The sequence below is a fragment of the Onychomys torridus genome, chromosome 5 (genome assembly GCF_903995425.1).
Source record: "Onychomys torridus chromosome 5, mOncTor1.1, whole genome shotgun sequence".
Lineage (NCBI taxonomy): Eukaryota > Metazoa > Chordata > Mammalia > Rodentia > Cricetidae > Onychomys > Onychomys torridus.
Window position 1 is genome coordinate 71,671,587 of NC_050447.1, and position 24,718 is coordinate 71,696,304.

General features: G+C 42.8%; 1 protein-coding gene across 3 annotated transcripts in view; it reads right to left on the bottom strand.

Annotated features, from left to right (window-relative positions):
- Nmt2 (N-myristoyltransferase 2) overlaps window positions 1-9,104 on the bottom strand; it is a 48,672-nt gene extending 39,568 nt beyond the window's left edge. For 2 of the 3 annotated variants that reach the window (XM_036187131.1, XM_036187130.1), the window contains exon 1: window positions 8,862-9,104. In XM_036187131.1, coding sequence (XP_036043024.1) covers window positions 8,862-8,971 — 110 coding nt within the window. In that variant the 5' untranslated portion in view covers window positions 8,972-9,104. The remainder of the gene's footprint in view (window positions 1-8,861) is intronic. The other variant, XM_036187132.1, reaches the window with a different exon arrangement.
- Between the last annotated feature and the right edge of the window lie 15,614 nt (window positions 9,105-24,718).

Genomic DNA, 24,718 nt, shown 5'->3' on the forward strand with positions numbered 1-24,718 from the left:
GACAGCTTCCCTCTCATTATTTAATTTCCTTTCAAAGGCCCTCCCTACTATCAGTATGGCAATAGAGATCTAGGATTCCATAGATTAATTTGGAAGACACAAACTGGTCCAAAGCCAGTTTCTAGTCTTTTCATATCTCCTCTAAAAACTACTCTTGACCACTGTGTTAGTTTTTCATTACCATAACAAACAAAACCTGAGAAAATTAACTGTTAAAGAGGAAAGGATTATTCTGGATCATATTAGTGGAGGTTCAGCCCATGACCAAGTAGCCCAGTTGCTTTGAGCCTGTGCAACACAGCATAGCAGGCATGTGTCCAAGACTTCTTAGATCACAAGCCAAGAAGCAAAAGGGAGTGAGGAGGGGAGCCTGGTTCCCCAAACCCCTTTAGCACCCCCTGATGACCTAGAGGTCTCCCTCTAGGCCTGCTTCTTAAGTTTCTACAACTTCCCAGGAGTGTCACCCCTAGGGTCACCAATCCTTTAACACATGAGCCTTTGGTTTGCTCATGATTTCAATTATAATAAACACAAATCTCACCTAAGGTGCTTCTGAATAGCCATGCTATGCCACACAACAGTCCCCTCTCCTTATCTGCTGTTTCTCCACCACATCTGACTGATCGAGCCTGAATAATTTTCCTGCTGCCCAGGAACCAAGTGAAGTGAGTTCTGGAGAATATGAGTTAAGAAACACCCTTTGGACAGTGAGGACTTAACTGAAGAGGCAGAACAGGAGAAAGACAGAGATAAAGAGAACTTGGATCCTCAATTCTAATAAAGACTAGTCCTACTCTCAGGTCACACATTGCTATGTTTAAACAAAATCATCTTTTACATGAGTCAGTTTATACAAGTAAGACACATTAAAGGAACTATGCTGCACCCCACTTACCAGCTATGTGACCCTGCTCAAGTAACTTATCTTTAGGAGCCATGGCTACCTTGGCAGTAAACCAAGGGCCTGCTTGAGCAGACAACATGGGAGATGATAGCATGGGAGAGAATGGAGGATAGATAGCACAGAAAGGCTACAACTTGTAAGGGTTCCAGGGCCTTGACAGGGACCATCACTTGAGGTCATTATGACCATGGAAAGCTTCATGATATAACACAAATTTGCAATGGCTTTGAATCTGGAGAAGTAGGAAAACATAAGCGCTCATTCTCCCAAGGATAGGACATGGAGGAGAAGCAGCAATGAGGGCTTACAGGGAGTCACAGAAACAGATGAATTCCCTTTGCTGAGCAATAATGTCTGACCATGAATTTGGGAGTTGTTTTCATTCATATGCTATAGTCCTCCATGCCATTATACACAACACCTTCAATAAATGCTGTGCACAGTAGCCCATTTAGGGTATCCTTGATGGGAAAATTCAAGAGAACTGTTTCACACAGACTCAAATGCTGATAAGGAAACAAAAACATTAGGATATCATTAAAAGAAAAGATAGTAGCAGCCTGGACAGACTGGAGATCCATGGAAATGTAAGTACCCAAGAAAGTATCATTCATTAAGTAGGTGTGTGCCATTTTATTTAGCTTTAAAAACGAAACAAAAAAAAATGGTGATCCAGAAAATGAAAGAATATTCAAACTCTTTGGTTATAGTGTGTTGTAGTTTGAAAGAAAATGGCCCCCAAAGATAGTGACATTATTAGGAGGTGTGGTCTTGTTGGAAGAAGTGTGTCACCGTGGGGGAGGCCTTTGAGGTCTCCTATGCTCAAGCTACTCCCACTGAGACAGTCGAATGATGTAGAACTCTCAGCTACCTCTCCAGCACCGTGTCTGCCTGCACACCACCATGTCCCACCATTATAATGGACTGAACCTCTGGAACTGTTAAGATCCCACCTCAAATAAATGTTTTAATTATAAGAGTTGACGTGGTCCCTGTGAAACCGTTAAGACAGAAGTTGGTACCAGGGACTGAGGAATTGCTTCGATGGGCCTGATCATGCTTTTATTTGGAGGATTTTGGACTTTGGTGAACATGGAAGACAGAGGTGCTGAGAATGGGGTGGGGGGTTAGGGAGAGCTCAAGAGGTTTCAAAGGAAAAGAATTTTAGTATGTTGCCTAGAAATCATTCTTGTGTTATTTTGGTGAAGAAAGTGGCTGCTTTTTGCCCTTGTCTGAAAAGTCTGCCTGAGGCTAGAATGTTTTGGATTAATTCCGTTGGTAGAGGAAATTTCAAAAGTCTAGTATAGACTCTGTTGTGTGGCTTAGTGGTAACTCTAACGAAGACTTATTATGCAAAGGAGCTAGCTGAACAGGGTAAATTACAAAATGTAAACTTTAAGGAGGAAAGGAGCACTAAAAAGTAAAATGGTAGAATGTTTTGGATAGTAGTTTAAATCTTGTTTTTATTTTTCTAAGATAAGGTTTCACGGAGCTCAGATGACCTTTAATTCCTGGTCCTTCTGCATCTACCTCCTGAGTGCTGAGATTGCAGGCATGTGTCACTGTGCCTAGCGGGGAGTGGTTAAAATGTGACAATGATAGAGAAATACGGTTAAAACACGCTTGTTAAAATTTTAAAGAATTGGGGTTGGGGATTTAGCTCAGTGGTAGAGTGCTTACCTAGCAAGTGCAAGGCCCTGGGTTCGATCCTCAGCTCAAAAAAAAAAAAAAAAAAAAAAAAAAAAAAAAAAAAAATTAAAGAATTCCTAGAAGGAAGAAAAATTGAAAATGCTATATTCTGCAAAAGACAGGGAAATAAATGTTTAAGTATATAAAAACAGGAAATTCAAAGGTACATATTATTTGAGTTGTATAATATGACAGTCACCATCTGTGGAAGGCTTTTTTTTGTAAGTTAATTTAAATGAATTGAAATTTCAGTTTCTCAGTCACTCTAGGCACATTCAAGTGTCCAATAGCACCATGTGAATAATGACTACTGCAATGGGCATTTCTACTGCCTCAGAACACCAGAACATGCTAGCAAACATTCACAGAAAAAAAATACAAGGCTGCCAATGAACCACATAAAGCATGATCTTATTTATGTTGATAGGACAAATACTAAAATGAGAATCAGTTAAGTTACACTGTCAATTAAACTGGGGTATAAAGAAATAGGATAGGAGCTGGAGAGATGGCTCAGCAGTTAAGAGCACTGGCTGCACTTCCAGAAATCCTGAGTTCAATTTCCAGCAATGACATGATGGCTCATGACCATCTCTAGTGGGATCTGATGCCCTCTTCTGGCATAAAGGCATGCATGCAGATAGAGCACTCATATTCATAACATAAAATAAATCTTAAGAAATAGGATAACCAAGGAATTTTGCTCTGTATACTTTATTTTTAATTTTAATCTGCATGTTTTACTCATATAACCAGTAAAAGTAATAAAAATATTTTCCAATGAAATGGTGACAAACCAAGTGGTATTTTTGAACTTGAATAGCTTGACCCTGTTAAAGTGATATGCACTGATAGTGATGAACAAGGATGGCCAAGTGTGCATCCTGTCCTTAGAAACTCTGTATTTCAGCCAGCTTCTGAGGAAAGTTTGCTCTGGGCCAAAGGTGATGTCACCATCTAAGATGCAACTCTTAGTGGATACCTAAAGATCACTGCTGATCAATGCTTTAAGTATTTTAAGTATTTCTTGAACAAGGATTCCTAGGACCAGGGCTGTTAATCTATCTTCCATTTAAATTTATACATTTGACAGCAGCAGATCATGTTTCAGAAAGAGCAGCTTTGAATTATCCCTTGAATTTCCTAATGTGAGAATGTGGAGTTACAGTATGCTCCTGCATTTTTTCACTGATTCCAAGTAGCTGACCAAGGGAAGTAGTCACAGTCAGTTTCCACAGCAGCTAGATACCCTGCCTTATCTTCAACCCCCTCTCCCAATTTGAGAGTTGTACAAGAAAGGTTGTTTTATTGTTTTTGTTTCTTAATTCCAAGTTATGTGACAGTTCATACCTGTAATCTTAGTACAAGGAAGGCTGGGGGCCGGGGGTGGTCTCAGTCTGGGCTACACAGTAAATTCCAGGCTAGGCTGGCCTGGATTGACATTGAGACCCTGTCTCAAAAACAAAACAAACAACAAAAGATCCGATCTTCATGACATATTGGGTCTTTTATTTTTATAAGAAAAGAATTTTTAATGTGATTTACCAAAAGCAACCTAAAGATTGAATGCAGTTACTGTCAAAATTCCAACATTTTCCATAAAAACAACAACAAAAATTCAAAAATTCCTATGGAAGCACAAAAGCCCAATCAAGACTGAACAAAAAGAACAATACTGGTGGCACCTCATTTCAAGATACACAACAGGCCGTAATAAAAACAGCATGGTACCAGCACAAAAACAAACTTGTAGATCAGTGGAATAGGCAGAGGATACAGAATAAAATCCACAATGATAGCCATCTGATTTTAACAAAGATGCCAAAGCCTATTTTGAAGAAAAGCCAGCCTCTTCAACAAATGGTACTGGTAAAAGTGGATATCTACATGTAAAGGAACAATATACTAGATCCATACCTCTCATTTGTATTGTAACCCCCCCTAAAAAAATAAAATCAAAATTTTTAATGTAAGATTAGAACTTTGAAATTGCTAGAGGAAAAGGTAAGTTAAGTGCTTAAAGGTATTGTCAAAGGCAGGACTTTCTGAAAGGGGTTTAGCAAGAGCTGGCAAATGGGATTGATGAAATTAAAAGGATTCTCTACAAGCGAAGAGACAGCTTACAGTGGGAGAAAATCTTTGCTAGCTATGCATCTGACAGAAGCATCCAGACTCCATGAAGAACTTAAAAGGCGAGGGTTGGGGATGTAGCTCAGTGGTAGAGCGCTGGCCTAGCAAGCGCAAGGCCCTGGGTTCGATCCTCAGCTTAAGAAAGGAAAAAAAAAAAAAAAAAGAAAGAAAGAAAGAAAGAACTTAAAAGACCACCAAGAAAACAAACAATGTAATCAATAAATGAGCTAAGGGAATGAACAGGCAGCTGTCAAAAGATGAAACGCAAACAGCCAATAATTTTTTTTTAAAGTCAGCATTCCTGGCCATTAGGAAATAGAAATAAAATACTGAAATTTCATCTAACCCCCAGACTGAGAGGCTATCATTTAAGAAAAAAAATGGTAGCTAGGATGGGGGGTGGGGGTGGGAAGAAAGCCTGTGTATGTTGCTGGGTGATATGTAAATTAGCCTAATCAGTATGGAAATCAGTATAGAGGTTCCTAAATAATAATAATAAAACAGAAACAGAACTACTTTATGAATAAGCTATACCACTCCTGGGACTATATACTCGAAAAACTTTATATCAACATAAAACCACATATTATTTTGTCTCAAGATCCCCTCCGCCTTTTTTTTTTTAAAAACAATATTTGGCTATGGAAGCAAGGCTAGTCTCAAACTCAAGGTTCTCAACTTCCTTAGGCTAGGATTACAGACATGTGCAACCATACCTGGGATAAAATTTTTGTGGTAGCAGGGATCAAACCCAGAGCAAAATGCAGTGGGAAATTGCTCTGCCATCGAGGTAAATCCCTACACCTGCCACACCCATTCCTGATAGCCACAAGGTGAGCAACCTGACTCCTTCAAATCATTCTATCCTGGGCATCTGTCCCAAAATACTGAACTAACAGACCATGGCCAGAGAGCCCTGAAATTTTGAATCAAAATTGATCTTTCAACCTTAAACTGTTTCTCTCAGGTATTTATCACAGTGATTAAAAAGCTAACTAACACAGTACTCAGTGTAGGGTGGAGCTTAAGGAACCCTCTAGGATGTAATTTACAAGTGGAGAAAGCATGCCTCCGTGGGGCAAGACCCTGAGTTTGAGTGGACTTAACACTGTGCCCCATTTTCAACAGTCTTACCAAGTCCCTTCAGAAACTGAGAAAGGAGAACAAAAGAAGACCCAGTGAAGTATCACCTCTGTAGGCTCTCACACCTGGGTTGGCAAATTCCTAGTCATGTTGCAGGTAAACTCTTTCCTGCCACTGCTACCCAGGGCAGAAATGGAGTCTTCAGTCATCTGGACTTTTGATTTGCTGGAAGTTTTCAAGAAGTTTTTCAAGCTCTTTACTGACACCTATTTATTTTATCCCAATTTTAAATCACATGGTAAAGCAAGTTACCAATGAGATCTCTTTTTCAGTAATCTTCAATTACCCTACTTCTAATTTCCCCAAATTATTTAATAATAAAATTACATTGAGCTATCATCTCACTAGTTAAAAATGGCAATCTCTCCCTTTGCCAATGCTTTAAGAATGCATATAATTTTTAGAGTGATATGCTGTTACCATATTTGGGTGAACCAAACAGTTAAAGAGCAAACTTTCCATAAAAATAAAACACAAAAATGGTGACATTCAAGTATTTTATACTTATGCTATTGTTTTAAACATGAAACCTCACATTTTGATCATGGGCTTTCAATATTACCCATAAAGTGAAGTAAAAAGTCAATAAAGAAAGTTTTACAAAATCAAAAGCATAATAGTATCTTATTGGGTAGTTTTCCTTTATTTGAACCTGTAGTTTCAACACAGTAAGCTAAAACAACTCGTAAATGCATTACACTGAATGCTGGGTGTATAGTAATCCTATCAAGCCACAGGGGAGCTATTGAACAAATTACTGCTCCAAGTACTGACCATTGTCTACTGGCTCAGAAGCAATACTTTGCCTATTAGAGGTAAAGTAGACATTGTATCTAACACTCTCCAAAGGCTCATTTATTCGCTGTTTATTTAAACTAGTGGAAAAGGAAGAGACCAAGTGGGGAAGAAAAGTTTTCCATATTTTAACACTGACAAACTTGAGCTACTTAAAGTAGCTGAGTTGCTACAGAGCACTATCAAATTCATGAGCCAAATAAAACAAGATGACTTCCACAAATTGTGCTAAATTGCAATTTTAAAAAAAGGCATTTCAACAAGAACAGCAACTTGAGTTTTACTAATCTTTCTATATTTTGATAGCTAACAATCTTATTATATTAATCTTTTCCAACTACAAGTTGTTACCACATTGCCTATCCCTGGTTAAAACAATCCAATCCACTGGGCAGCTCTAAATTTTGATTAAGCATCGTAACATATAATTAATGTGCTGATGTACAAATCTGGAAACCTCTGAACAGGGCCCCAAAATGCTTTTGGATGCTCTTCTGGGAACTTCAACAGCCTATAGCAAGGTATCAGATAGTCCCATTTCCACACGAGTAATTCTTTGTATCAAGGGTATCCTCGACTGTGTAGGCAATGAAGTTTTAATTAAAACCCCAACCTAGAATATCAAGCAGACACAGAACAATAAGAAATTGGAGAGACAAGTCCAGCTTCTTCCCCAGAAAGGTAAGACAGGTGCTGAAGTTACTTGAGGTATCTATCGGCACTTATCCGGACCCATTCCTGGCAAGACAGCCAGTGTTTCAAAAATACATTTACGTTTGGCTATCACAGGCAAACTTCTATTACTCATAAACAGAACTCAGGCTCAGATTTCTGTAGAATTTCCTCTTCTGGCTTCAAAAAAAAAAAAAAAATCTAGACTTGAATGATAACATTCAGTATTTGCAGCTGCCACTGAACTGTTAGCTGAAAAAATTAAAAAGCAACTTGCCAAGGGGAGATATATGCAGTCAGCTTTTTCTTCATTTGTCATTTAATATTTTATAACATATTCAAGATCAATAAAGCCTCTTTTCTTAAATACAACTTAAAGTAAATGACGGATAAAATACAAATACTTGGAAAGATTCTCCATGAACTGAATAAATAAGCCATCTGTGACTCAGGCTCCCCTATCGTGTTTTTGGGTTGACCTACTTCTACAGTCACCATGGTTCGCCGAATCTCACTTCTAAGGGGCAGCAGTAACGGCTCTGTGCCAGGGCATAGTTGGAATCCAACAGGGTAAAAGGCTGTAGCAAACAGTAGCTACAAAAGGGCTCGGGTCTTCATTTAAAGTGAGCCCCCAGCCCCCGCCTCTAAAACACAACTTCAACACCAGCCTTAACCAGAAGCAGTCCTTTCTCCAACAGAAGAACAAATCAAGTCTGCAGGGGAGAAAAGAAGGCAGGCACAGATTGAGAAACAGATCGGGTGTTTAAAAGTACTCGGTCCGCTTGGCGTTGGCGCTCTGACACCAGGTTTGCAGTCAGGATAAGGTCAGGGCCGCGGGAACTCAGTTCCCCGGTCGGCTCTGCTCTAGAAAGCTCTAGGGACACGCTCAGAGGCCGCCAAGCTGAATGTCCTCAGGCGCCGCGGCCGGGACCCGGATCCCCCTAGGCGTCCTCTGCCGGGCCTAGGAGGCAGAACTTTGCGCAGCTGGGCGGCAGCGGCCCCGAGACCGCCAAGGGCGCATCCCGAGCCCACCCCCCACGACCGGCCTGGCGGGTTTCGTCTCCACAGGGGGTTAGCGGCGGCTGGGGGTGGGGTGGCGAGAAAGTACTAGAAGGATGCCGAGGCGCAAGCCGCGCCACTTGCATCCCGCTCTCCCCTGCGGCCCGAGACGCCGCCGCCACAAAGGGAAGGGCCTTGCGCCCCTGCTGGGCTCCCACCCGCCTCCAGCCCCCACGAGCCACACGCCCGGGCTGGGTGAGGCCGGCCGGCGGGGGCGCGCGGCAGGTGACAGCCCAGACGCGGGTCCCCGGGCCCGAGTCGCAGTCTCCCCGCCCACCTCGGGCCTCGCCCACCCCGCGCGCGCCCCGAGAGCCGGGAGACCTGCACCTCACAATGGTCTCGGGACGAGGCCGCCGCCGAGCGGGGCGGTCGAGGGGGCTCCCCGCGCGCCACGAGCCGGCGCCGGAGCCCTGCGGCGCTCGCTCGCGGTCCCCGCCCTGCCCGCCCGCGCCCGCGCGCCGCCTCCTACCCTTTGGCGTGCTCCGTCTCCTCCTCATTGTCTCCGTCTATCCCGCACGTGTCCTGGTCGTCCAGCTCTAGGCTCTGCTGGCTGGCCGCAGACTCGCTGTCCTCCGCCATCGCGGCGGCTCCGAGCGGCTGGGGAGGCGGCGCTCCGAGCGGCAAGCAAGGCGCGACAGGGCGGGCGCGGCCGCGGCTCCCTCTAGTGCCGCCCACCCTCGGGCTCCTAGTCTGGAGCCGGAGGCCACGCCCACCCCGCCGGCCACGCCCGCCACCGCCGGCATAGCCCCGCCCACTCGCTTGCGGCTCCCGCCGGTCTCGGCCGTCCCTCCCGCCTCAGTCAGCGTGGGCCCCGCCCACATTTCGTGCCCGCTCCCGCCCACTTCATCTGTGCGCCCGCCTCGGCAGCCCCCCCCAGGCCCCGCCCACCTCTCCCGTCCGGCCCCTCCCACCTCTCCCGTCCGCTCCCGCCCAGCTTAGCTGCCATGGCCCCGCCTATCTCGCCTTCCCACTTCCGCCTATTTTAGCTGGTGAGGCGCCGCTCAGCTGCCGTTCCGGCTTCCGCCTCAGCTAGCGAGGCCCCGCCCATCCCGCTTTGGCCCCATTCGGCCGGCACGGCCCCGCCCACCCCGCTGGCAGACACCAGCCCTTCTCAGCCGGCGCGACCCGACCCGGCCCACCGCAGCCCGCGGGAGGCTAGGCGAGGCCTGCCCTTCTTCCTGGGTCTGGAGACCTGGAAGTCTGCAGAGCGGCAGCCGGAGGCTGTAGGGCGTGGGGCGTGGCGTGCATTGGGATGCGCTCGGAGTTTCACGGCCGCACCTGGGGTCTCTAGGTCACTGCATGTTGAATTTTGGTGCTGTGCGTCAGCGTTTGCGAGCACTGGGTACGCGATTCTATACGTCTATGTGTTCCTCGGCGCTCTCGACGTCTGCGGCGATTTTTTTTTTCACTCAGGCCTGCGACTTCCCGAAGCTCTTCCTGCCTCCTCTCCCACACGGACTTGAAAATTTTCCATTTCGTGTTTCCATACCTAATGCTTATCCAGCCAAGAGTCAGAGTGCTCCAACCTCCCCACCTCCCTGTTGAGAGCAACCTTAGACCCCTAAACAGAAAATTGCCAGAGCCGTTTTTATTTTACCTAGATGAGTTCAGCTGAGAACGGAACGAACATTTTGTGGAAAGTGGTAAAGACCTCCAAACGGGGAGGATTGGGTAATTTCAGGCAGGTCATCTGCCTTCTCCTAAGTGAAGGTCATGACCTACACCTCCAAGCAAACGTGTATGGATGGTGTTGAAATCATCCCCTCAGTAGGACACAGGAGAGGAAGGAAGCCAAGCAAGGTGGCTCAAGTTTCTTGTTATCCAGCACTCCAGGAGGTAGAAAATAAGGAGTTTTCGTTCAAGGACGTCTTGGGCTGCAAGAGATTTGTCTCAGGGAAAACGCAGGGCTGGGGATAGAGGAAAGACTCTCCTGTGTGTGCCAGATAATTTGCAGGTGAAATTCGCACTGCGTTAAATGGGTCCCACAGCAACCCTTTGCTTTCCAGAGAAAGGAAGAACTCGAAGGTCTTGCCAGACCACCAGAAGTCTGTGAAGCGGTCTTACCTAGGCAATTGCTGAGAAAGTTACCAAAACTCTTTTATAGAGTTTTATAGAGGGAAAAGTCCTTAAAAGCCACCCCAAAATTTTAGTGTGATGAGAGGACCCCCCCACCACCACACACACACACACACACACAAGGGAGAATATGGTTAAAATGGAATGAGCTAGAATGACCCAGAGACAAAAATTGCAGAGCAATTTCAAAAGTCCAACATTTGTCTGATGTTCTTGGAAAAAGTGTACATGGGACCCAAACATGGAGAACATGCAATCTTGCCCTTAACAATTGCAACTATTTCTGAGACAAGGTCAATATGGCCTTCAGATTCAGACTTTAGGATAAAAGCAGGCTCAGATGAGTGAAGTTCCTGCCCCTCCATAAATACCTGAATAACTAACCTGACAGAGACCTAACCAGGAGGTAGCCTATGAGATCAGCCATTTTAACCCTTCAGAGGAGTTTGTGGCAGAATAGACTGGGGAAATCAACATCAAGATTAACATATAAAGGAAACCAGCAAGCAGAGAAAACCTCGAAGCCTTTCTTCCCCTTAGCTCACAGAGTATGGAATAGAAAAGCACATTATATTCAAATATTTGAGAGTCTGGTGCTATGTAAATGTCCTGCAAAGGGTCATGTGCCTTGTGGCCTAGTGCTTTGGTGGCTTTTTCCTTGGCCCACTTGCCCACTGTATTCTTGGAAGTGCCTTTTTTCTCTCTTAGTAAACTATTTCTAGCCGTGTGTTCCCTGGTGCAACCTTTTATCCTGAGACACAAGAGTCGGGTGTTCTCTGAACTCAGATCTGTTACTATAACACGCTCTCTCAAGCATTCTACAAACTCCAATGCAAAGGAAATACAGCACACTCTTATTTCAACTTTCAAGAAACATTGCCTAAGGGGAGGGGAAGGAGACTGAAAAAACAATCCTGAAGAAATAAAGAGAGCATCAGAAACCAGTAAACATCAGGAAATAATGACAAGCAGGGAACATCTGCTCTGCAGAATGGAAAGGAGCCGTGCCAGATGCTTGCACAGTGCTAGATTGAAGCCTTATATAATTCAAACGTTTCTTGGCAGAATATTAATCTTTTATAGGAGATAAAAGTTGGTGGACAATCCTGGAGGAGTCCTAAAGTCTATTGTCATGTACAGAAACAGTGTCTCCAAAATGATTTACTTCTCTCTGGCTTCAGCCAGGAGGCTAGAGAGTCAGAGCCAAATGGCGGCTCTGGAGGATGAAACCCAAGGTTGAGTTGAGGGAAAACACTTCTGTAGAGTGTTCGCCAGTGTGTTAAAAGTGGCTCTTGGGACTTCTCCTTCCGCTTGGCTCATCTTCTGTTAGAAGGATAAGACCATGATTGTGTAGTTGGTCTTGTTTGTTTGTTTTTTAAGTATTTTTTTAAGTGTCATTAAAAACACAGCATAGAACTCCCTGTCAACCATTTTTAAAGTATATGACTTACTTTCACTTCACACTGTTGATGTCTAGAACAGTTTTCCTCTTGTGGAACTGCACCTCTATACCATTAAGCAGTTCCCTGTTTCCATCTTCTGTGGGAGCCTACTGTTCTACTTTCTGTTTCTATAAATTTGAGTCATGAAAATGCTTCACCTTTCTTTAGACTGATTTATTTCACATACTAGAGCGGCCTCAACATCTTGTATGTTAAAGCTGGGGTTATCTCCCCTACTAATAAACAAGTTTTTGATGCCATGTAGAATGCATAAAATGCATGGACATGGTAATTAGTTCTGTAGGAGAATATTCAATAAGAAATGTTCAAATGTGTTATGGAATATTAGTTAAAGATGTGTTACATTCTTTTATGCTGTGTAGTTGGAGTTTTTTTCCCTCCAGGGTCCTGCTAAGCCCTAGCAGTCCTGCAGCCCACTTATAAAATAAACACACAGACTTTTTTTGTTTGTTTGTTTTGTTTTGTTTTTCGAGACAGGGTTTCTCTGTAGCTTTGGAGGCTGTCCTGGAACTCGCTTTGTAGAACCAGGCTGGCCTCGAACTCACAGAGATCCATCTGCCTCTGCCTCCCTAGTGCTGGGATTACAGGCATGCGCCACCACCGCCCAGCCACAGTTTATATTATTTAAATCGTACGGACTAATGGCTCAGGCTTTTAGCTATACTTCCTGCCTGGTTACTGGCCAATCAGTATTTTATTTATTAACCAATCAGAGTAACACATTTAACATACAGAACATCCCACAGCAATGCTGTGTAATATTTGTTTAATGATGCAAAGATGTGTTGTATTCTTTTATGTTGCATTTGTTTAACTCTGTGAAGCTGTGTTACTTTACCTGTCTAAAACACCTGATTGATCTAATAGACAGCTGAACAGCCAATAGCTAGGCAGGAGAGAGAAATGGGTGGGGCTGGCATGCAGAGAGAATAAATAAGAAGAGAGAGAGGGAAGAAGAAGAAAAGAAGAAGGAGAGAGGGTGCCAGGGCCACCCAGCCACATAGCCAGCTATGGAGTAAGAAGTTTTAAAAAAAGGTATATAGCATAGAAAAAGTAAAAGCCCAGAAGCAAAAGGTAGACAGGATAATTTAAGAAAAGATGGCTAGAAATAAACCAAGCTAAGGCCAGACATTTAAAAGTAAGAATAAGTCTCCATGTATTTATTTGGGAGATGGATGGTGGGACCCCAAAAAGCAGTAAAACCAAACAAACAAAAACTAACCTCACAAATTGCATTAATGACAATGAGAAAAAGTATACAAGTGAATCTAACTATGGGAGAATAGTACATGTTAATTGTAATGCTACATAGTGCTGGAGCTCAAAAATACATTTGAGTGTTTTCTCCTTTTTTCCTTCTCTGAAACTATGTGAACAAGAAGCAGGTTGGGGGGGGGGGTGTTGGATTATAGAGAATCAATTAAGAAATATGACAATAAGAGTCCAAAGGAAATGTCTGATTAAAACTAGAAATTTAAAGATTCATCTTGAGCCTACAGGTTAACCAAACTAACTTGTTTCTCTAGAAGATGGGAAATATTAAAACACCTGAAGAGAGGTTTGGGAACTAGAGCCTAGAGTGTGAGAAAATGGTCCAGAATTCATTGAAAGAAATAAGAGTATAAAAGTTGAAAGGAAATTAAGAGGTGGGGTGACTGAGACCTTGCATGCTTCTCCTCTGTCTCTTGGAGTACTTCCCTACCATGAACAAAAGCTTGGCTTAGCCAATCTGGTCTCCAGTTCTTGATTAGTCCACCAGCTGACCACAGGCATATGATGGAGACCAGTAGAAGTCAACGTCGTGCCCTACCCCATCCCCGACTTGTGGGAGATAATAAGTAGGCATGGCATTAAGATATGGAATTTCTGAGTGTCTTATTACATAGCAATACCTGCCATCCTAAGTCAAAGCAAAGACCAAGAGGAACTCTTTTTTAAATGACTCATTAAATGACTTACTACTAACTGTGATTGCTCTCTGTGTCCCTGAGAATGTCTAAAAAAAAAAACCTCATTCCAATCAACAGTTTACTGACCATTCCTGACAACTGATCTTTGAACTTGTGTCTACCTTCTTCATCTCTCTTGAAAAGTAATTCCACACCATACTTGCCCTTCTGCAAAGCATGTGTTTAACCTGAGCCTGGAGAACATACCTGTAATCCTAATACTAGAGAGACTGAGGTAAGATTATTAGTTCCAGGCCAGCCTGGGCTAAATAGCTAGAAGACCCTGTGCAAAAAAAAGAAAAAGATAAAAAGGAAAAATGAAGAAGATGTACATTTGAAATGCATTTTTCTGGCAATTCAAAGTCTGGCTTTTACCTTACATTGCTTATTATTCTGTGTATATTATTCTTGTTTGTTTGTTTGGTTGGTTGGTCTTTCGAGACAGGGTTTCCCTGTGTAGCTTTGCGCCTTTCCTGGAACTCACTCTGTAGCCTAGGCTGGCCTCGAACTCACAGAGCTCCACCTGCCTCTGCCCCCCCCCCCCCCCAGTGCTGGGATTAAAGGCATTCACCCGGCGGGATTTTTCTCTATTAAAGTGCTTCTAAGAACATAAAAGGCAGCTAATCAGACCCTGATCTCACAAAGGAGTAAATAATGACCTTTTAACAATTCAGGCTCCATGCTCACTGGTGCTATCTCCCAAACCAGACTTTACAGCATTCAGCTTCCACAAGGTAAACTGGAAGAAGCTCTCCAACTTGGACCTCCGGGCCAAACTTCACATCTCAACTGTGGTTAGAAGGTGACTGTGATCAAGAAGGGTCTTCCATCTGCAGTCAGGACAGCCATTTGCAGACCCTGCAACAAGCACCAGCTCCTGGTGTGCCAGTTTAGAACAGAATCCCTGCCACAGGAATTGGTGGCTAATCTTGACCTTGCTTTCTATCTTGACCTTGTTTTCTATCTAACATAAGTAAACCAAAAAGAAACAAAACAAAACCCTTTCTTCTGGTTGTTTTGTTCCTGAGACAGGATCTCACACATCCCGGACTGGTCTTACAGTTAGCTTTGTAGCCAAGGATGACCTTGAAGTTTTGAGTCCCCACCCATCTAACGACTGCATGTGTGCACCACCATAGCAGGTTTTATTCCATGCAGGGGTATTAAATTCAGGCCTTTGTGCATGCTAGGCAAGCACTCCATCAATTCAGCTACATCCTCAGCCCAAAAAACCAAAATTTAGCAATAACAATATCTAACTACTGCTCACTTTTGAAGTCCTCGGTGATTCAGACATCTATTTTGTTCGTATTACTACTTGAAATTTTAATTGTGACAAGACTCAATATAAGATTTCCCACTTAATCAATCTTAAAGTGCCCAGTAAGGTATCATTAAGTATAGTCCTGTATAACAGATCTCTAGAACTTCCTCTAAACATGTTGGAAAATATGTTTTGCATTTACTTTGCATGTACTATTTTCCAATGACAAAATAGAAAGTAAGAGATGTTAAAAGAATTTACCCACACTCTAGTGCAATCTTGTACAGTCACTATGGAAATCAGTGAGGCAATTTCTCAGAAAGATGGGTATCAATCTACCTCAAGATACAAGCTATAGCACTCTTGGGCACATACCCAAAGGATGTTTCATCTTACTAAAGAGACATTTGCTCATTGCTGCTCTATTCACAATAGCCGGAAACTGGAAACAACCTAGATGTCCCAGAACTGAAGAATGGATAAATACACAATGGAGTATTACTCATCTATTTTAAAAAACTACATTATGAAATTTGCAGGCAAATAGATGGCAAATACCTGAGTGAGGTAACCCAGACCCAGAAAGATAAAATGGTATGTATTCACTTATATGGTGGGTATTAGCTGTTAAGAAAATGATAAGCAAGCTACAATCTGCAGGCCCAGAAAGATTAGGTATAGAGGAAGGGACTGGGGGTGGGGCGAACACATGGATCTTCCTGGGAGGAGGAAATGCAGTAGATGCTATGGGTAGACTGGAGGCAGGCAGCACTGGGATAGGAGGATCGGGAAGTGGGGTGGGGGTAGGGTGGGGATGCAGGGAGAGACAGAATTCAGGGGAATTTGAGGGGTGGTATGGGATCAGTGCAGTGGAAACTTCTTAAAATATATAAGGCAGTCCTAATGAAGTCTCCAAATAATTGAGGAGACAGAGTCACAACTGGCCATCTCTTGTCACCAAATGAAACTTCCAGTACTGGGACTGGGTTACATCCAATTGAGTTCTTGGCCAAAGGGGTTCCATGAAAATCCCCAAACAACCTGGGCTGTGGCTAAGACAATAGATTGCTCCCCACAAGTAAGAGCAAGACCCAATTGTTGAAGGCGATACCCGTACAACCCATTGAACATGGCCTACATATAACGTTCATGCCTGTGTTCTAGTATCTTCTGTATGGGAAGGTACTCTGCAGGCTACCAAAACAGAAACATAGACAACCAACCCAGCCACAAAACTTTTGATCTACAGTGTTGTCCTGTCTGTAAAATATGCTAGGGTAATGGTGGCACAAAGTAATCAGCCATTGGGAGTAACCAACCAGTTTCTATTATGATTTAAGGCCCACTCCACAAGATGGACCTCATATCTGACACTGCCTGGGTGACCAAGAACCATAGATGAGATTACCCAGAGACCTAGGGTAAAATCAAATGCTACTCATCTTTACAAAAAAAAGAAGTAATGATAAAATGACTCAGTGATATTCCGCTATACTCATAGATTGTGAGTACCTTACCCAGCTATCATCAGAGAAGCTTCCTCCTGAAGCAGATGGGAACAAATGCAGAAATCCACAACCAGACACATACATGCACACATGCATGTTCATGTGCAGGCACGCGCATGCATACACACACACACACACACATACACACGAGAGAGAGAGAGAGAGAGAGAGAGAGAGAGAGAGAGAGAGAGAGAGAGCGAGCTTCCAAATGAGTGTGAGGGGAAAGAGAATGCCAGGAAAACAAGGTGCTCCAAACCAACTGAACCAAGCTCCTATGAACTCACAGAGCCTGAAGCAGCAAACACAGGGCTGCACCAGGTTCTCTGCATACATAGTATGGCTTTCAGATTAGTGGCTTTTACTTTTAGTTCAGGGATTTCTGAGTGTATGAACGAGTGGGTCTCTGATTCCTGTTGGGCTCTTTTCCTTCAGTTGGTTTGGCTTGTCTAAGTTTGATATGATGCTTTTTGTTTTATCTTCTTATATTTTACTTTGTTATGTTTGGTTGTTATCTCTCAGAAGCCTGTTCTTCTCTAATGGGAGACAGAAAGGGAGTGGATCTGGGTGGGAGAGGAGGTGGGGAGGAACTGGGAGAAGCAGAGAGAGGGGAAATTGTATGAAAAAAGAATCTTTAAATAAAAGGAGGAAAACCTTGATTTGAAAATTTAAAAAAATTAGCCATACTCAACCAAGATATGCATGAAGCAGGATTAAAAATCATGTCTGTGTATCCCTAAATCCTTACCATCTTCTGTCTGCCCAGTATTTTCTAGTGTCCCTAGAAAATGTTCCTTTCAATGTTGTTAAGCAGACCTCTTCTAAAAAGAGTTTTACATTCTATTCTATGTATAATAATTGTATCATAATAACATATTATATTAATACACATTATATGTAATGCATGGAATAAATTATATCTATATGATTATTACTTTGGTAATGGAATTATATGGGATTATGATGTTACTCTATCATGATTATATATTACCACAGTGCTTTTTTTTCCTCCAAAAGATTTCTGCTGTTTTTGTTTGATTTCTATAGCTCCTTTTTTATATGGCTCACATGGTTATTAGCATTTCCCATAATAGGTAATAACTGAAACTGGGGGAAATTGCATCCCTTATCTACAATAAAAATAGGTTCATCACTGGTGAAACCAGATACAGACTTTGATCCTGACTGCAGAGCCACATTCTATCCACAGCTGTTTTTATCATCATTATGTTGTTTTGTTTGCTTGTTTGTTTGAGACAGGCTCTCTCTATACTGCCCTAGTTATCCTGGAACTCACTATGTAGACCAGACTGGCCTTGAACTCACAGAGCTCTGCCTTTGCCTCCCAAGTGCTGGGATTAGAGGCTTGTGTCAACACACAGGTCATCATTATATTTTTAGTGGTCATACAAGATAATAGTTTATTTAGTATGTGGTCATGGAAACCGCTCTTGATCCTAGAGGAAGGCTAATCCATAATGGACTATTTTATCCCCACAGTCTAATGGGCACATGAAGAGCATGCATGCACATAAAAGTTCATCTCTGTAATAGAGGTGTTTATACACTCCTGCCCCTGTGTTCTGCTCTTACTGGAATCCTTTGAGCTCTGTTGTTTGGTTGGCAGTCTTAATTGAATGGAAAAAATGTTTACCTGGACAGTGTTTGGTCACCATATCAAAATGCACAGGCAAGAGTGTATTCTAATTTTTTTTTTTTTTGCATAGCACTCTCTCTGTCAATTTGACTACTAGGAACTTCATATGCTTCCTATGAAAGGATGATAGACTATTTGTCCTGTGCTTGACTTACTTCTCTTAGCTCAATATCATTAACTTCCGTCCATACTGTAACATGCCAGAAGTTCATTTCATTTTCATGTTGAATACATTCTAGTGTGTGTAGTTATACAGCAGTTCTGCTTATCCATTTACTCCTCATTGGATCCTTGGGTGGCCGTATACACCTCTTGGCCTTTATTAACAATGGCATGATGAATGCTGGTGAGTAAATATTTCTTTAGAGCCCATTTCAGTTCCTTTAGAGGGAATTACTATGTTTAAATTTTCAAAGGCCTACCACATTGTTTTTCATAATGACTGTACCATCTTACATCCCTATAGCAAGGCAAAAGTTGTGTGGAACCAAATCTTTATAAAGGGAAGTGAGCACATCTGTGACTACTTTGAAAGGAGACATGATCTTTGTTTTCCAAGGCTGTTTTGTTATGTAAATATCCATTTTAAAAAAAAAGGTCCAGAACAAAGGGACACAAGATTTGCTTACAGAACACATAGAAGTGATCAGATGGGTGCTGGTGGCAGCACACGCCTGTAATCCCAGCACTCGGGAGGCAGAGCCAGGCGGATCTCTGTGAGTTTGAGGCCAGCCTGGTCTACAGGACGAGATCCTGGACAGGCACCAAAACAACAGAGAATCCCTGTCTCGAAAAACCTAAAAAAAAAAGAAGAGAGAGAGAGAGAGAGAGAGAGAGAGAGAGAGAGAGAGAGAGAGGAAGAAAGGAAGAAAGGAAGAGAGAAAGAAATAGGAGTGACCAATGAGAATTGCCTCTCACCAGCGTATGAATGAGAAGTGTCTCCCACACTCAGTCCCCAGCTACTGGTGGGTTTTGGAGAGTTTGTGGAATCTCTGAGATGTGGAGACTGGCTGGCAGAAGTCAGTGAAGAGGGATGAGCATTTGTGTGTGCTGGATCCTCTTCTGATTCTGCCTTGAACTCTCTGCTTCTCATCTACTTGATGAGATGGGGAGCCAGCAGGCCGTCTCCGCCATGACGGCTCACGGTCTGAAACTGTGAGCCTGGAAAATCTTTCCTATGTTGTTCATGTCAGGGATCCGGTCACAGCAATGAAAAAAATAACCAGTATACTTCTCCAGCTCTGTCATTTTAGAACCAGCAATCAAACCATGCTTTTTCTATCATCATCCTCACATCAGTGAGCCAAATGAACAGTGGTGCCCCCCCTTGTGTGTGTGTGTGTGTGTGTGTGTGTGTGTGTGTGTGCATGTGTGTATGTGTGTATATGTGTGCATGTGTGTATGTGTGTGTGCATGTATGTATATGTGTGTATGTGTGTGCACATGTATGTATGTGTGTGTTTGTCTCTGTGTGTGCTTGAATTATTTAGGAAAAAGGTCTTTTCAGATGTGATTAAGTTAAGGATCTTGAGTTGAGGTCATATTAAATGACCCTGGAGTGCCCTAAGTCCAATGATGGGCCTTAATAAGATTGAAACAGAAGGGAATTAGACAGATGAACAAGAAACCATAGTCACATGGGAGAGAAGCTTGTGAGAAGATGTGAGACAGAAGGGGCACAGCGTTAGAGTTACACAGTCCCCAGCAGAGGAGAGAGGCCAGGAAAGAGTCTCAGGCCCTCAGGAGGCATGCAGGCCTGCAGCGCTTCACTTTGGGATTTCCGCTGTCCGGATAGTATCTAGTGTTTAAAGCCACCGAGTTCATGCTAATACACATCAGTCTGGGAACAACATGTGTGTAATACTTCACACGGTGCTGTTCCATACATATCTGGGAGTGTCAATCATTGCAGTGGGCTCTGCAGAAAGGAAAAAAAATTGTGTTAGTTCTCATCTCTCACAGGTAATGAGCCTGTAAGAGAGAAGGCAGCGACACCTCCGGTGAGACAAGATACTTGGCAGACATTTTTAGAACTGCACGTGTACCATGTGGAGTAGCTAAGTTGGATGGGAAGCACTGGACTGCCGTAAAAGGTCCAGGGCATTATGCAATGTGCAGTAACTTACAAACTGTTTTCATAAGGGTGACAGTTATCTTAATTGTAACATGAGATGTTTTCTGTCTCTATCACATAATGGCTATAAAGCTGTCCAGCTCATACGAGAAGCTGTTCAAGAGAAAGACTTTAGATGTTTCCAAGCAACACACACACACACACACACACACACACACACACACACACACACACACACACACACACAGCACTGTAGTCTAGACCTCATAGCAAGCCTGAAAGGGGTTCTAGTTCATTGAAAAGAGTTTATTATAGTCTGTTGCCTTTCAGCCTTGTTCAAGAGCAAACATTCATCTGGTCTTGTTTTATGGATCAGAAGCAAAATTCACACCCTGCTAATTCAAGTTTCCTGGAGGAGGTGGACTCTGAGAGGAATTTTGAATCATAAGAAAAACTCTTGGATCTTGGGCAGACAGCAGGTGCCTGTGATGACAAGTTTCGGGAGAAAGAAAGAGACGAAAGGTCTTTTGCATAATTGGCAGGGAAAGGATCCATAAATGGAGCTAGAGTGATATATTCCAGGATAATCTGATAGAGTTCTTGAAATCAAATGTGAATAAGTTGAACCCATTACAGAAACATTTACTCTGTTATCTTGTCAAAGATGCAGGTGCAAGAAGTGGATCTTAAACTGTTTTGGACCATTTGGACAAAAGCAAGCCTGGAGGCAACATTGGAGTGGATGTGTTCTGTTTCAAATGAGAAATGACCTTAACTGTGGTTCCTGGGACTCTGCAGTGGAGGGTTGGGAGAATGCACAGGAGAGTTTAAGCTGTTACAGTTCCAGAAAGGAAGGGAAGATTGCTCCACAGTGCCCAGCCCCAGGGTAACAATAGCTAAATCAGAGGAATCCAGAGGAGGTTAGATGCTGATATGCAGTTGGGAGCTTTTCGCTAGCTACAATGAAGTATGATTATATTGTAAGTGAATTCCTATCACGCCTGCCCTTAAATTTTCCCATGTTTACTTTTACTTTGCATGTCAAGTTGACCTCGTTTTATTCCTTTTTTAGAAACAACCAAAGTCAAAAGGAGCCGGGCGGAGGTGGCGCACGCCTTTAATCCCAGCACTTGGGAGGCAGAGGCAGGAGGATCTTTGTGAGTTCGAGGCCAGCCTGGGCTACAGAGTGAGTTCCAGGAAAGGCGCAAAGCTACACAGAGAAACCTTGTCTCAAAAAACAAAAAAAAAAAAAAAAAAAAAAAAAAAGTCAAAAGGATAATACTCCAGATAAACAGTATCAATGTTTGACATGTATTTTTATGCACCATATATATATATATATATATCACAAATATATATATACATAAAAATATATATATTGGATATATAAATCTTGATATATATTGAGTATTTATGACTTGTTGTATATGTATATATGTGAGTTTATACATATATACTGATATATATCAAGTACAAAAGCTGAGTTTAAAATATATTATTAAAAATATATCATTTAAAAATACATTATTTAATATCAGCCAGGAGTCTTCATTTTCCATTTTAGGAGTCTGAGTCTCAAAGAGGTCACTTTATCCAAAGATAAGACCATAACTTATCCAAAGCAATGTTTTAGCAAGTGACTGTGGCCTTTGCAGCAGTGTGTGGCAGTTGTCTACTTGGGCAGGGACTCGTCTACACAATGTGCCACCTCGACCTTGTCATAAGAGCCCATTTTCCCCTGGTGACATTGCTAAAACTATTCCACCAACTCACTCTCCCTGTCTCCCTTGCAACTGGAAGTGGGACTGTGACTCACTTGGTTGTAGACACAGAATGATACCCTCCAGAAGGCTTCAGGAGACATTTTAAGATAATGATGTGCTCATTCATCTGCTACACCCACTGTTCAGAAACTGTGCATAGACAAAAGATGTCCTTGGTAGGGTCACTGAGACGCTGAAATCTAAGACCATCCACCTTCAGACTCCTTGTTCTCTAAGAAAATGAGCATTTGCTTTAGGTCCACTATATGTCCTAGTCTTTCACTCACAGCTGAAAACATTCTGCTCATCACTGGCAGGGCAGTGCCTCGTTTATCGCCACCCTCTTGGATGGGAAGGGCCCCATCACATGTCACTGCTAGGAAGTCAGGGAGAGAGTCTTAACGGGTTCACACCATCAAGTGGTCCTGAAAGAAAGCAGATCTTCGAAGAAAGTTTGAAAGCCATGTTAGACTCTCTCTCTCTTGGAGAGCTGAACTTGTAATACACGGTGGTGGTGGTGGTGAGGGGGGGTTGTTCATTTAGCCGAGGAAGAAAACAGAAACAGGCTGAGAGAAAAGCAGAGCCAAATGGAGTGACACCCAGTGAAGAAACCAGAGGTCACCGATCACAGGCTGTCTTGGTCGTCCTCATCATTCCAACAACTGTAAGCTTTCCATAGAGAGAAGGTCAGAGGCCTCGACTGCTGCATTGTGGGTAATGATCTACTGTTCTGAAATTCATCCCTTTTCTCTGGCTGGCCTGGAACTCATTGTGTCGTCTAGGCTGGTCTTCTCACACACACAGTCCTTCTGCTTCAGCCTCCTGAGTGCTGGGACTACAGAAATAAGCCAGTTGGTCCAGCTCAGAACTTTATTTTTAGTTTCTCAGGAGACTGGCTGAGGAGAGAGGGAGCTGAGATCACATGCTGAGATCTCTGCTGGGAGACATGTGTTCCTCTGTATGTTCCTTCATGTTGAAGAGCTAAGCCAGGCGGAACTGGCTCACATACTGGAAGTCGCAGCTGCTCACCTAATAAGGAACTAGAGGAAGGGTAAGATGATTTCTTCCCTCCATGAGCATGGTTATGATGGCAGGATAGAGAACAGAAATACGTGATGTTTTGAAGCATCATGTCATGGCTGTCAAAGAAAACAGACAAAGGGTGCGAGAAGAGATGAGACAGGAACTGGCCCTAGGTTGCTGGGTTTTTTGTGGGGGAGGGGGACATTGGGGGAGAAGGATGGGGGAGGAAGTGTGCCCCAGCCAGAAAATGTTAGAATTTGAGATGTAACACTGAGCTTCCAGAATTGGAACGCTTTTGCTTTATGAATAAAATACCTCAACAAAAAGCAACTTAGGGTAAAAGGATTTATTTTAGCTTCTAATTTCCAGTAATAGTTTATCACTGCAGGGAAACTGAGATAATTTATCATATACATCGATAGTCAAGTACAGAGGCATATGATGCATGCCTACTCAATTGTTTGCTTGGTGGTGCTCAACTTGATTTCTCTGCTCTTATCCAGTTCAGGATGTCCTGTGTTGGGAATGAATGGTGCCTCCCACAGTGGACTGTGTCTTTCTGCACCAATTAGCTTAATGAAGACAATGCCTCCACTGTCATGCCCAGAGACCAACACAACGTAGAAAATCCTTCACTGAAAGTGTCTTGCTAGGCGATTTTAGATTGTGTCAGGTTGACAAAGCTAACTACCACAGTGGTTTAGGGTGCAATAAGGATACTGGCAGGGTCAAATCTGGAGACACAGAACAGGAATAAGATAATTATTGGGTGAAGCAACCATTGACAAGGTGAATTTCTCAGGAACTTTGGAAAGTCTTAATAGAAGATGATATAGAAAGTAACCTTTCTATTTGGACTAGTAGTGCTGACCTTTTTGTTTGTTTGTTTGGTTTTGTTTTGTTTTTTGAGACAGGGTTTCTCTGTGTAGCTTTTGTGCCTGTCTTGGAACTCTCTCTGTAGACCAGGCTGGCCTTGAACTCACAGAGTTCCGCCTGCCTCTGTCTCCTGAGAGCTGGGATAAAAGGCGTGTGCCACCACCGCCCAGCGAGTGCTGACCTTTTAACCATCCATTTAAGACAGAAGGGAACATCTGGACATGGTGTCACATACCTATAAACCCAGCCCTTTTGGGAACTGAGACCAGAAGATGAGTTACTTCCTTGGGTACATATGAAGACCTTGATTTTAAAACACAAAGATTAATTTAGTGAGAGGAAAAAGAGAGAGATAGAGGTGAGGGGAGTAGGAACTTAATCCTCTTCTTTAGAGAAATTTTTTGTGGCTATGATAAGGGCAAACAGCTTAGGAAACATTTTTAGCCCCATGGATTATGGATCTGGTCATGCAGGAATTTAAGATTGTATTCAATGGCATTTTAAGTGAAGTGTTTATACAACTAAGTGTATCTTTTTCATCCCTTGTATTAGATCACATAACACCTACAGTTATGGCTTATGTTTCAATTTGTACTTAATTCTCCTAGAATTATTTATTGTTTGGACAAACAAAGCATCTTTTAGAAATCAAACAGGCCTCCAATATTTTCCTATA